This window comes from Octodon degus, unplaced genomic scaffold, assembly GCF_000260255.1.
Source record: "Octodon degus isolate 3935 unplaced genomic scaffold, OctDeg1.0 scaffold00153, whole genome shotgun sequence".
Classification (NCBI taxonomy): Eukaryota; Metazoa; Chordata; class Mammalia; order Rodentia; family Octodontidae; genus Octodon; species Octodon degus.
Window position 1 is genome coordinate 3,007,687 of NW_004524729.1, and position 12,748 is coordinate 3,020,434.

Sequence of the window (12,748 nt, forward strand, 5' to 3'; positions counted from 1 at the left end):
GCACAGAGCCTGCTGTATACACCACACACCCTCACACAGAGCCTGCTGTATACACTCCACACCTGCACAGAGCCTGCTGTATACACCACACACCCGCACACAGAGCCTGCTGTATACACCACACACCCGCAGTCTGCTGTATACACTCCACACCTGCACAGAGTCTGCTGTATACACCGCACACCTGCACAGAGCCTGCTGTATACACTGCACACCTGCACACAGAGCCTTTTGTTTACAGCAAACACCTGCACACAGCCTGCTGCTTACACTGCATACCTGCAGAGCCTGCTGTATACACCGCACACCTGCACAGAACCTGTTTACACTGACCACCTGAACAGAGCCTTTTGTTTACACCGAACACCTGCACAGAGCCTGCTGTTTACACCACACACCTGCACACAGAGCCTGCTCTATACACCACACAGCTGCACACAGAGCCTGCTCTGCACCATGCACCTGCACCCAGGGCCTACCCTGTGCACCACACAGCTGCCCTCAAGCTTCCTCTGTGCACCATGCACTTGCACATGGGGCCTACCATGTACCCCACACGCCCGCGCTCAGTGCCTGCTACACGCACACGGCACACCGCCACATGCCTACTGCATGCCCACCCCACACCAGCTGTGCAGCGCACTGGTGGACAGAAGATCTGGTGTCTGCCCTTACACGTTTCAGCTCAGAGAGGGACGAGCACCAGGCTCACAGGCACCTGGGCCTGCCCTTCGTGGTGGAAGCGTCCTGGGGGTTTCTGGGTGCTGAGCCGCAGCCTCGAGCCCCGACCCTGGCTGTGACAACAAAGCCGTCTTCAGATACTGTCCTATATCCTCCAAGGGGCAAAATCACTGCAGTGAACAGCCACTTGGAAAAAAGCTTTCATCTTCCGAACTGCAATGTTTCCACTTATACAATGGGGCCGAGGAGCGAATGTGAGACGAAGTAGGCAGCGACATCGAGACCAGCGGCCAGCAGCGGTACACTTGGTGAACCTGCAAGTCGCGGTGCCTGAGGCACTGGGGCCGGGAGACCAGGGGGCCTCACCCTGCGGGCCAGTGGGGCAAGGGATGAACAACGCAACTCCCCGGGAGGAAACCATGGACGCCACAAGGAAGGAGCCTTCCAGAACCTTCCCCAAGCACGGACAGCAACCCAGGCTGACGTCATGGAGAGGTGCCTGAGGGACAGGCATGTGGGGGAAAGGCATTTGGACAGACAGACAGACCCCAAGGAGGAAGCCAGGAGACAGGAAGGAGGCAGCCACGGCCCCAGCAGGAGAAATTCACAAAACCCTCCAGGTTCAGAAAAGGGCAGGGGCTGAGCAGGGAGGAAGACGGTTCTGGCGCAACTACAGGTGAGAAATGGGAGCCAGCCCCTTCCATTCCCTTAGGGGTCTGAGCCCAGGCCTGGCCCAGGAGCCTCTCCAAGGCCAAGATGGGCTCAGGAGCGTAAAGGGACGGGCAGTCACTGCACTTTCTCCAGTATCACACTCGCGGAGCTCTTCCTGAAATTCACCCGTGCCCTCCTCTGCCGGGCCCTCCTCTGCCGGCCCTGCAGCCTGGGAATCCAAGGGCCCAGCGCCGCCGCTTGGCTGAATTCCAACCCTGCTACCGCAAGACCCGGAGCTCGGCTTAGGTGCTCGGCTTACCAGGCCGGTAATGAAAGCTGTGTGACGACACGGGATTGTCATCCTGGGTCAACGAGAGCAATTACCTCGGCGGCGCAGAGGGACCTGGCCTCAGAGGCAGAAAAGGGGAAGAGGGAGGAAGAGGCCCAGGAAGAGTAATCAGTCTTAATTAGCCTTATCTGCAGGGAAACCCGGAGGGCGCTCTCAGCAGCCAGAGATTCAAATTAGTCTTCTGCCAATCACAGCGTCTCCCAGGCCCTCCCGGCGGCGCTGACAGCTGCGGCCCACCCCCTCCCGGGCACAGGTCCTTAGCTTTCTGAAAATGAGCCCCTTGATGAAAGGGAAACTGGAGAACTTCAGAGGTCCTTCCAGAAGTCAACTGAGCCCTCCAGGGTCAAGCTGTCTTGGGAGGGGATGCCAGGGTCCAGTCCCCAGTGGCCCTGGCTTCAGCCTTGCCCCAGGCTAGGCCTGAGTTCCCCACTTATCTTGGAGGAGCTGAGTTCAAGGTCAAAAGCCACATTCAAGGGCAAGGGCAAGTTCACGAGCAGCCTGGGCTGTCATGGGTCCAGCTGGATGCTTGGTTTCAAGGTGACTAATTACATGTCGCCCCACAGAGGAGGGCTGTCGAGTCCCGCTGCACAGATTAACCTGGACACCCACCCAGGTGCGCAGCCCAAGGTCTGACTGTGTGCACAGCCCTGGTCTTCAGCAGGCACCCGATCAGTAGGCAGCAGCCCCAGGAGGGTTGCACACCTGCTCGCTGCGCTCCAGGGCAGTGGCCTTGGCTTCTGCCTCTGAGGCGGAAGGCTTGGAGCAGCGCTGCTCCACCAGCCTCCTAGCAGGAAGAGCGCCAGGGCTGCCCAGCAGGCTGGCTGGTGCGTCCCAGCAAGCACCATGGAAGGGGCAGACATCAGCTTAGGACTTGCGGCAGCAGGGCAGGAGAGTGGCATGGGAAAGCCCTGCCGTGAGTGCAGCCGGGGTCTGGGCCCTCAGGTGTGGGCTGCAAGGTCTCCGGGGCCCCTCTCTCCTTTCCTTCTTCCTTCCCACCCCCAGCCACAGTGTGATCCATGCTCAGTGAGACTGACACACCCCAAGTACCTGCTAATACCCCAGCCCTCGCCTCCAGCACAGCAAAGTGGTGCTTGTGCTAGGTAAAGCCCCCAGTGGGTGACGAGTCCTCAGATGTTTAGACTAACTCATTAATCACGGCCACAGTCTCGAGGAGCTCAAAGCCATCTCCAGTATAAATCACACTGCACCTAATCCCCAGGGAGCTTTCCAAAAGCCCGCTGCATTCCCCCGGACCGCTGTGAAGGGGTTCTCAAATGGGTCATAATTCTACAAAAAAGATCACAGCAAGATCTGTGGCCCAAAAGTGGACAGCACGTTTTGGAACTACTCTCGGATTGGCCCTTTATTTTTAAAAAGCAACCACTAGCTGCACTGGACGTGATTTATCTTCGCGATGAGTTGGGACGCGTCCTGGCTTCGGAGGCAGGAGGTGAGTCACCTTCTACAGTGACAATGAGGCATGAAGACGACTTTCAGAACCCAAGTGATTAACGGCTTAGGATTATTACCCTGCTCCACTGCTGCGCATTAGGCAGTTACACCTAAAATCCGGGATAAGGCGCTTTCGCTTAGCCTGGGGTGGCAGGGCCTTGCAGCTGCTCAGGAGGCAGAGATAGGAGGGCTGAGTTCAAGGGCAGCCTGGGGACTCAGTGAGACCCTGTCTCACATAAAGGAGGTAGGTGCCAGATGTGGCTGTGTGCCTCCTGGGTCCCATCCCCAGTACTGCAAAATGGAAAAAAGTGCTTTCTGAAATCTGGAATGAAGTACTTTAATTTTACAGCCACTTCTAACAGCGCATGGCCTCTGTCCGCCCAGGTACCTGGGGGGTGGGGGGCCCCCCCCCCCACAGCCTTTGCCTGCTGTCCTCATAAAGCAGAGATTTAGGTTTGCAGGGACCAGAGCAGGCAGCCCTCCTGAGCCCTTCCAATCACGTGCTGAGCATAGAGAGCCACTTCCAAGGCGGGCTGGGGTGTGCAGAGCTGGCCCAGTACCTGCCTTGGCCACATCCTACGGGAAGGGACAGAGGCACCCAGGGGAGCTCCTCCCGAGCAGGACCAGGACCATCTAAGGGCAGGTGAGCACCGGCGCCCTCAGCTGAGCCCACCCCGCCACCCACACCTACCGGTGAAGTCCTCCAGGCACTCGCAGGTGTAGCCGCCCTCGCGGCTGCGGCATCGGCCGTTGGGGCCGCAGGGGCTGGAATAGCAGAGGTCGATCTCGATCTCGCAGTAGTCGCCTGTGAAGCCAGGCGGGCAGCGGCAGCGCAGGCCGGTGATGGGATGGATGGGCCGGAAGAGCACGGTGGTGGAGCTGATGAAGGGCGCTGAGCTGTCGAAGCGCAGCACCGACACGCACTTCATGTAGTTCTCGCAGGGCTCACGCAGGCAGATGTTGTCGTCGAAGGGCAGCACGCGCTGTGCGGAGATGGTGGTGAGCAGCGTGCGGTTCAGGTAGATCTGCTCCTGCAGGTCCTCGGACGGGAAGAAGCGGCCGCGCACGCCGCCCGGCAGCAGCGCCGAGAAGGTCACGTTCAGGATGTTGGAGCTGACGTCCGTGTCATTCTGGATGTTGAACACAAAGACGTCGTCCTTGGTGGTGGACAGCACCGTGGCCACCCCCTCCACGAACAGGGCCAGCAGCGGGGAGAGGAACTTTTCCTGCGACATGTTCTCCAGGCGCACAGTGATGCTGTTGGTCAGCATGTCGTCCGTGATGATAGTGACACGCAGGGTGCACAGGGCTGTGACGCTATGGATGCCGTCTGCGGGACACAAAGACAGCGAGGTCACTCAGACACCGGGGAGGCACGGTGCCCGGGAGCAGGCTCCAGGCGCCCAGTGAGGGAAAGCCAGCCTGGTGACACCCACTGCGCCTTGTAGGCACAGCACCCTTCTCTTCACGGAGCCCCTTGGGGACCCCAACCCACCCCGCCTCAGCCCACAACAGCCCCCTGCCAGGGCCTTCATGTGCTCCTGGTCCCCTGCTGGAGAGGCTGCACCTGCCAGGCCAGAGAAGACCGTGTCACCTCTGCCTCCTCCACACAGCTGTGAGATCTCCCCACATCCCCCCACAGCTGCCTGCCTGTGCCCCCCCCTGCAGGCAAAGACACCCCCCCTGCACCCTCGGGGCCCTGCCAGGACCTCGGACCCTCTCCCCACTTGTCTCTGGGAAGTGGTGGACAAGTTTGGGGAACATTTAGATGGCGGTGTCAAGTGAGCTTGGTGCCAACAAGGCACCACGGGGCGCACAAAGCCCTGGGAGCAGCAGAGGCTTCCCAGCCAGAGGCCACAGCTGTCCCCAGGACACCTCCAGTTGCCCAACTTGGCCACACCGTGATCATGTCACCTCTCCATAGTCAGGTACTCTGGTCATCACAGCTGATCTAGGATTCCATCAGGCCTGGAGTCACCATGTGCCAGGAGGGAAGGAGGCCAGGGCCACAGCCTGAGCTTGTGCCCCGCCATGCTGTCACTTAGAGACCAAGCCACAAGCCCAGCAGGGAAAGTGCTGTGTGCACAGCCTCGTCCTGGAAGGATCCCAGGGACGCCTCAGGCCCAGGGCACCATGCCCAGCCTCCCGGAGCTGCAGGTGTAGGGCCTCTGGGCTCCCACCACTGGACACACGGGGCAAGAACCACGGGCACGTGTCACTGTGAGGAGGAAGTGCAAGCCCGGGGAAAAACCACAGGTGGGAAAAGACACTGCAGAGCCAGCTTCAGGAACAGTTGCCCCTTCGTTGCTGGTCACGTGGCCACACCCACCAGGGATGGCATTCATTCCCATCGCCCACCCAGGAGCTAGACTTGAGACTGCATCGGACCAGTGTGGGAAGAGACAGGTGGATTCTGAAGTTGGGCCTCCTTCCTCCTGGTGGTGCCCGGATGCCACGCTGGGGAGGTCACATGGGAGAGCAAGGGCCTCGATGGCCCAGAGCTCAGGCCCAGTGAGGCCAGTACCGCTGCTACCCGGCTCCCGCAGTGAGGACCCAGCGCTCGCGCTGCGGGGAGAAGCCCCACTCCGCCAGGCCTACACAGGGTCGCGCCAGCTCACTGTTTGCATGATTCTGTGCACTGCTCTTCCCCACGGTCCCCAGGACTGGCCCCAGCCGGAGCCGCTCCTGGCACTCAGCAGCTGCTGGGTAAACATCTGTGGAAGGGAGGGGAGGGGCCAGGGAGGACGGGGAGCCCCTGGCGGCGTCTCCCCAACACGCACAAGCAGCACTGAGACTTTTCCCACGCAGGCGTTTTCTTTGGTGTAATTGTTTGGTTTTTCTTTGCAAAAGCCCATTACAAGAACGCATGAACGGTTAATAAAAAACCTTTAATCCTAAAACCGCATGTTCTGGCTTCAGAAGCAAAGGCCATACTGGTTCTAAGCTAAACCCCAGGCCTTCTCAGGGTGCACTAGGGGGTCCCCAGTCCCAGCCTTCCAAGGGCCACTCAGAGAACTCAAGGAGCTACATTCTACAAATGGGGTGCTCATCCGGGGCAAAGTGACATTGTGACCAGTGCATGGCATTAGATATAACTAACACTGGGCTAGAAAACGCAGCCCACGCCCGCCAGTGACCCCCCATCAGCTCATCTCAAGCCCAGGGGTCTCCTGAGCCCCAGGCTCCGGCTGCTAATGAGTCTGCCTTTAGCTGCAGTGGGTGGGAGTTGTGTCCAAAGCCACCTTCTGAGTACTGGTCCTTGGGGACACAGACCCAGGCAATCCTCGCAGTCAGCCGACACTGCCCAACCCTGTCAACAATGCCACCGCACAGGGTGGGACCACAGCAACCTCCCGCAGTCACGCTGTCACGGGGACAAATCTAGATAAGGTCACACTGGAAGGAAAAACTAGCACTTTCACACAAGGCAAACAAACACTTGCGCCCGAGCCCAGGGCGCTGTCTGCGGCGTTCTCTGTGGCCAGCCCTGTCCGCATCACTGACTGTTTATTTACTTATTCACTTACGAGTCTGGGGATCGAAGCCAGGGTCTCTACAATGAGAACTAAGATTGCGTCTTTCATCCCACGGTGTGGCAGAACAGGCCGGGGGTGGGAGTCTCGGGCCAGGTCCAGAGGGCTAGAAGCTGTCTCCTGGGCCGGACACATCCCCAGCCGTTTTGTAACTTTTTTTAAAAAAATGTATTTGGCCCAGGGTCTCACTATGCAGCTCGGTCCCGTAGTGATCCTCCAGTTTCAGCCTCCCCAGAGCCGGGATTACAGGCGTGTGCCACCACACCTGGACTCGGTCGCTGGCGCAGAGCACCTGGGGCGGAGCTGGCGCAGCATGTGGTGCCAGTGATCAAACCCCGGTCCCTGCACTTGCCTAAGCGGGTGCTTAGTCCGCTGAGCTATCTCCCCATTTTGTAACTTTTGTTTCTGAGACAGGGTGTCACCGAGGTGCCCAGGCTGGGTTCCAACTTTCAAGCCTCCTGCCTCAGCCTCCCAGAGGGCTGTAATTACAGGCCTTTACCACCATGCCCAGCCGTCAATGGTTTTGTTTTTAAAATAAAACTTTCACCTCAGAACAGCCTCAGTTTTACAGAAAATTTGGGAAGAGTGGAGAGTCCCATGCACCACACTCACGGGGTCAACTTGTGTGGGGCACTGAACGCCGACACTTACTCTTCAAAGCCCACACTCAGCTCAGCTGCCTCAGTTTCTCCCACTATCCTTCTCCTTCCCGGGATCCCAGGTGACACTGGGCACCACACTCACTGTCTGCACCCCTGGCAGTTGTAGCAAGCCTGCTCAGGTCTTCGGGGGAACAGGAGGGGAGCTGGTGCTTCCCCTCACCCCTCCACTGTTAGTTTCTGCAGAAGCATGGGCCAGCGGAAGCCACAGGTGCCTGGATGCCTGCATGCTGCTGGGGGCTGCGTGGCTTGTGCCCCACCTTGTGAGGGAGGGTAATGTCTCCTGGGCCTACCCTGACAGTCATCAAGGGCTTATAACAGACATTTGGCCCCAAGGTTCTGGGGCCAGGAGCCCAGAGTGCTGGTGTCGGCAGGGCCAGTTCCCACGGAGGGCCCATGGGAGGATCTGGCCGTGCCTGGTGTCACTGGTTATCCTTGTCATCCCTGGCCTGCGGGTGCGCCCTCCCACCTCTGCCTGTGTGTCACATGGTGTCCCTGAGTCTGTTTGTACTCCTTAAAAGGGCACCAGATATGGGAGGGTGCGCCCAAAGCCAGCGCCGTCACCACCATGCTCACTTCAAGGAGTTCTACAGGGCTCCTTTTCCAGACAGCAGCCCCCGCTGAGGTGCGGGCAGACATGAATGTGGGGGCCACCATTCAACCCAGGGTGCAGGGGATTGTGGGACATGGGGGACGAGGTCCCCAGATTGCTGCTGGCCTTGAGGGCTACCCAGCCCCTCACAACCTGGGCAGGAAGATGCCTGGCCATCCCTTCCAATCCAGGGACCATGCAGAGGAAACAGTTTTCCCTCCACAGGGCAGGCACGGCTGAGGCCAGACTGAGGCCAGATGACAGGTGTGACATCTGTCACCTGTCCCCGGGGCAAGCGGTGTCTGGCTCCCTCTTTTCCAGATAACAAAAGGTGGATGGAGCCTTCCTCTCCCAGGTCTGGGTTACGTCACAGAGCCAGGTGACAGGAGCCTGGGTGTGGGGCCACCCTCAGGGCAGGCAGGTGGGCATGCAGGGGGGCGGACAAAGGCACTGTCATCCTCCTCACTCCAGTCACAGCAGCAGGTAGAGCCAGCGCCAGGCAGCCTCACCCAGCCTGGCACTTCCAGTGCCCTGTGAGAAGCAGGCTGTGCACACAGGGTCACCCGGTGGCTGTGTGGGTTGCCAACGCCAAAGGGGCAAGGGGCTCTGCCTGGTGCCAGGGGTACAGAGGGCAACGCCAACTGCCCTTCATCCGTCCCCAGCAGGACAGGGCAAGGGAGGGCCTTGCTGGGCACCCCTGTTGTCCTCCTAATCTGGGCCCAGGTCCACACCTGAAATTTCCACCACTGCTGCCGCTGCCAGCACCAGTTCCACTCTCCGAGACCAGGCCCATATCCTCCCTGGCCTACCACGCCCTTCTCACGACCTGTTTTTTGGGGACACCCACATTCCCGCCCCAGGACCCGGGTCGCCATGGGCCCTGCCTGGCCGCCATTAGCTTCTTCTACCTAAGTGGATTCCAGGGGTCCCTGCCCCACTCTGGGCCCCCTCTTCCACCTGTTCCTCCATTGCCCCAGGACTCCTCAAAGGGCAGCCAGGGCTCAGCACCAGGTTCCACAGGGCCACTGGCACCTCCCTGCCAGGCCCCTGCAGCGTCTGGGTCCACCTCAGACACTCCACACTATGGGAAGCTCAATGGAGGTCACCCCACTGCTGAGGTCAAGAGAACAACCCTGGTCAGGGTCAGGGTGCAGGCGTCTATTTCCAGCTATTCTGGAGGCCGAGACAGGAAGATGGCACGTGACACCTTAGTGAGAGGCTGGCTCAAAATAAAACATAAACAAGGGCAGGGGCTGCGGCTGTGGCAGGACACATGCCCGGCAAGCTCGGGCCCCACATTCCACCCCAGCACAAAAATCAAGATAATGACCTGCTGGCTGCTGGAGGGTGCCGGTGGTGACTGGCAACTTCTGACAGCCCAGGCCTGCTGTGGCTGCTCCCCTCCCCTGCTCTGAGAACCCAGGGGGCAAGAGGGGTCCTCGTCTGCTCAGGGGCTCAGGGACACACTGCCCCAAGCATTCGGGCCGGAGGCGCCCTCATGGACAGCCAAGGGCCAGCTCCTCCAAAAGCTGCACACGGAATTCACACAGGACCTGGACTCCACATGCACAGCTAGCAAGAACTGCAAATGCGGCCCTAGAACCTAGTCCACGATGTCCAGCCACATGTTCCTGGGAGCCAAAAGAGAGGCACCAAGCGCCCGCCAGAGACGACACCAGCGCTCTGGACCTGGACAAACAGGCTGAAAGCCACCGAATCGTTCACTCCGCACGTTAATGTTACCTTATGGGACTGCTATCTCTAGTTTTTTAAAGGAAAAAGAGTTAAAACTGTGGCTCTTGATAAAAATTGGTTTCATTTTCTTGTGAGATTATTCAAAAGAAGCAGACCATTTTAAAACGCATTTTGAGAATGAGCTCCCTACAGCCCAGCTGGTGAGTGAAGTCAGAGACAAAGACTGCAGAGACTGGCCGTGGTGGCGTGCACGTAACCCCAGAGCGTGGGAGGCCGAAAACAGGAGGATCACTGTGAGTCCGATCTACATAGTGAGACCCTGTAGACCCTGTACTAAATACAGAAAGAGAGAGACAGAGACAGACAGACAGACAGACGGACGGACAGACAGACAGAGACTGCTGTGGAGGGCAAAGCCACCTTCTCCAAAGCAAGGCAGGGCGGCACACACCTGTCATCCCAACTCTCTCAGAGGCTGAGGCAGGAGGATCACAAGTTTGAGCCCAACCTGGGCTATCAGTGACTTAGGAAGACCTTCTCAAAACAAAACATAAAGAAAGAACCAGGGACGTAGCTGTGTAGGAAGACCCTGGGCTCGCCCAGTCCTCAGTCCTGAAAACAGGAAAGCTGCCTGCCTGCCTTCCTGCGGCCTTGGAGTTGCCGAAGTCACTCAGTGGGAAAACCTGAGTTCCTGCTGGCAGCAGCCACCGCTGCCTCAGTCTGTCTATACTATACACTGTACTCTGTGCAAGAGCCATGCACCTGTGGACTCACCTGTGGTCCCCCGGCCCCTGCCACCATAGGCAGCTGGAGGCCACACGGGGAGTCGCCTTCACAGACAACATGCCGGTGGCACCCATCTGCTGAAAAGGAACGTCAGCATCCCTCAGTGTCCCCAGCGTCCCACCGCACTGAACCAGAGTCCGAGGCTGCTATGTCTGAGGATGCGGCGGGGCCTTGGCTCCAGGGCAGGGGCTGCACCCAGCACAGTGCCCAGGAACACAGGTGCCCGGGCAGCAGCTGGGCCGGGGCTCCTGTCTGCGACATGACTGCCGCCAGCCTGGCCCAACTGTGCGGGACTTCCCTGTGCCAGCTGGGCCCCAAGGGAGGCGCTGGATGGGTCAGCAGAGAGCCCTCTAGCCGTGCTCTTCCCATCCCTGTCCCAGGAGGCCAGGCTACGTCCCCCAGGCAATGGCCCACGAGAGCGGCTCTCCTGCTCAGAGCTGGCCAGGCACACAGTGACAACGGGAGCCACCAGAAGGTCCGGTCCCCTCCGCCAGGCTCCTCTTCGGGACAGGTGGGGAGCCGTCCCCCTGAAGCCCGCGGGGCCAGGTGGTTGAGGAACAGGACTTCTTGGAACTCAGGAGGGGAGCAGGGGACTTGGGCCTCCTGACGCAAGGCCAGGGCCACCTCTGATGGTCACTTTCCTGCAGCCATACCACAGAGGCCACGTGATGGCTGCCAAATGCATTTCTGCCAAATGCTTACGCTTTGGCTTTCAGAGCACTCGGGGGCTCCGCGGCTGTGCCAGGTGCAGCCTCACGGCAGGTGTCATCCTGCCACATGGGTGTGCAGGACGTATGGCTTCGTTTATCTGAATCATTTTTTTTAATTTATTTATTTAATTTATTTATTTTGTGTGTGTGTGTGTGTGTGTGTGTGTGTGTGTGTGTGTGTCCAGCTCAGCCCACCAGGGGGCGGGGCTGGCTGGCATGTGGTGCTGGGGGATTGAACTGCGGTCCCTGGGCTTCACTGAGTTTGTTCTAAAGTAGGTGCTTTAGACCACTGAGCCATCTCACCAGCCCAATCTGAATCATTTTCCAAACAATAAAATCTCTCCAGAGCCTTTTTATGAAGATGGCATGAAGGCAAAGAAGGAAGCCTCTGCCCCTCCCAAAGCTGAAGCCAAAGCAAAAGCTTTGAAGGCCAAGAAGGCCGCTGGAAGGCATCCACAGCCACAAAAAGAAGATACGAACGTTGCCCACCTTCCACAGTTGCAAGACACTGCGGCTCTGGAGGCAGCCCAAGTACCCTGGAAGAGCGCCCCCAGGACAAACAAGCGTGACCACTACGCCGTCATCAAGCTCCATCCAACACAGAGTCAGCCATGAAAAAGATCGAGGACAACACACTTGTGTTCATTGTGATGTTAAAGCCAGTAAGCACCAAATCAACCAAGCTGTGAAGAAGCTCTATGACATCGATGTTGCCGAGGCTGACACCCTAATCAGGCCTGAAGGAGGGAAGAAGGCATGTGTTCACTGGCTCCCAATTAGGATGCGTTGGATGTTGCCAATGAGATTGGGATCATTTAAACTGAGTCCAGATGGCTAATTCTACACACAGGCTTTTTTCTCCAGGAAAATAAAATAAAATTTCTCCAAAAGAAAGAAACTGGAATAGTCGATGCTGGGCTGGACAGAGGAGGCGGTGCTGAGGCCTCAGCCTGCAGGGGACTTTGTTTCCAAGACAGCCAAGTTGGGAGGGAAGGAGGGAGGGCAGGCCACCAACCCGCCTGGGATGGACACAAGGAACTTAAAGGTGGATTTAAAGAATGGCCACAGATGCTCATCAGGTGAGACCTGCGAGGGCTGGTAAGGCTCCCACCGCTGGCCCCAAGCTCTGTGTCACTGAGGGTCCCCCACATTGGCCCAGAAGGGGCTAAGGGCGTCCACTTGGCTCTCCTGACAGCGGCTGGGCGATGGGGCCCCAGCATGCAGAGACGGTGGGAGCTCCGGGCCAGGCCAGCCTTCTGTCATTCCAGTGGCTCAGGTCACCCGGGGCCCAGACACATGCGACCAGGGCCTAAGATCTTGAACCGGGCCACGCAGGAACGGTAGCTGTGCAAGTGACGTGTGGCAGGTGACAGCAGAGGCATTATTTAGGAGAACAGGCAGGCTCCTGCTCCAGGTGACCCGCCTGGCCGCTGAAGTTCTCCTGTCATTCAAGTCACCCCGGCAAGGCCCTGAACCCCACGAGTAGAACCGGCCACCCTGCCATGGCCCGACTGCAGAGCAGGCTGGCGCTTCACACCAGAGTTGGGGGCGGCCGTGACACAGGTGCTCCCCAGAGGCAGGGGGGACCCAGGGGAACTCGAGCGCAGAAGCAGGGAGGAGGAAGGTGCCGGGACCCCCAG

At 58.9% G+C, this 12,748-nt stretch overlaps 1 protein-coding gene across 2 annotated transcripts in view; it reads right to left on the bottom strand.

The window, feature by feature from the left end:
* Celsr1 (cadherin EGF LAG seven-pass G-type receptor 1) overlaps positions 1 to 12,748 on the bottom strand; it is a 115,056-nt gene that overhangs the window by 66,779 nt on the left and 35,529 nt on the right. For both annotated transcript variants that reach the window (XM_023702564.1, XM_023702565.1), the window contains exon 2: positions 3,825 to 4,463. In XM_023702564.1, coding sequence (XP_023558332.1) covers positions 3,825 to 4,463 — 639 coding nt within the window. The remainder of the gene's footprint in view (positions 1 to 3,824; positions 4,464 to 12,748) is intronic.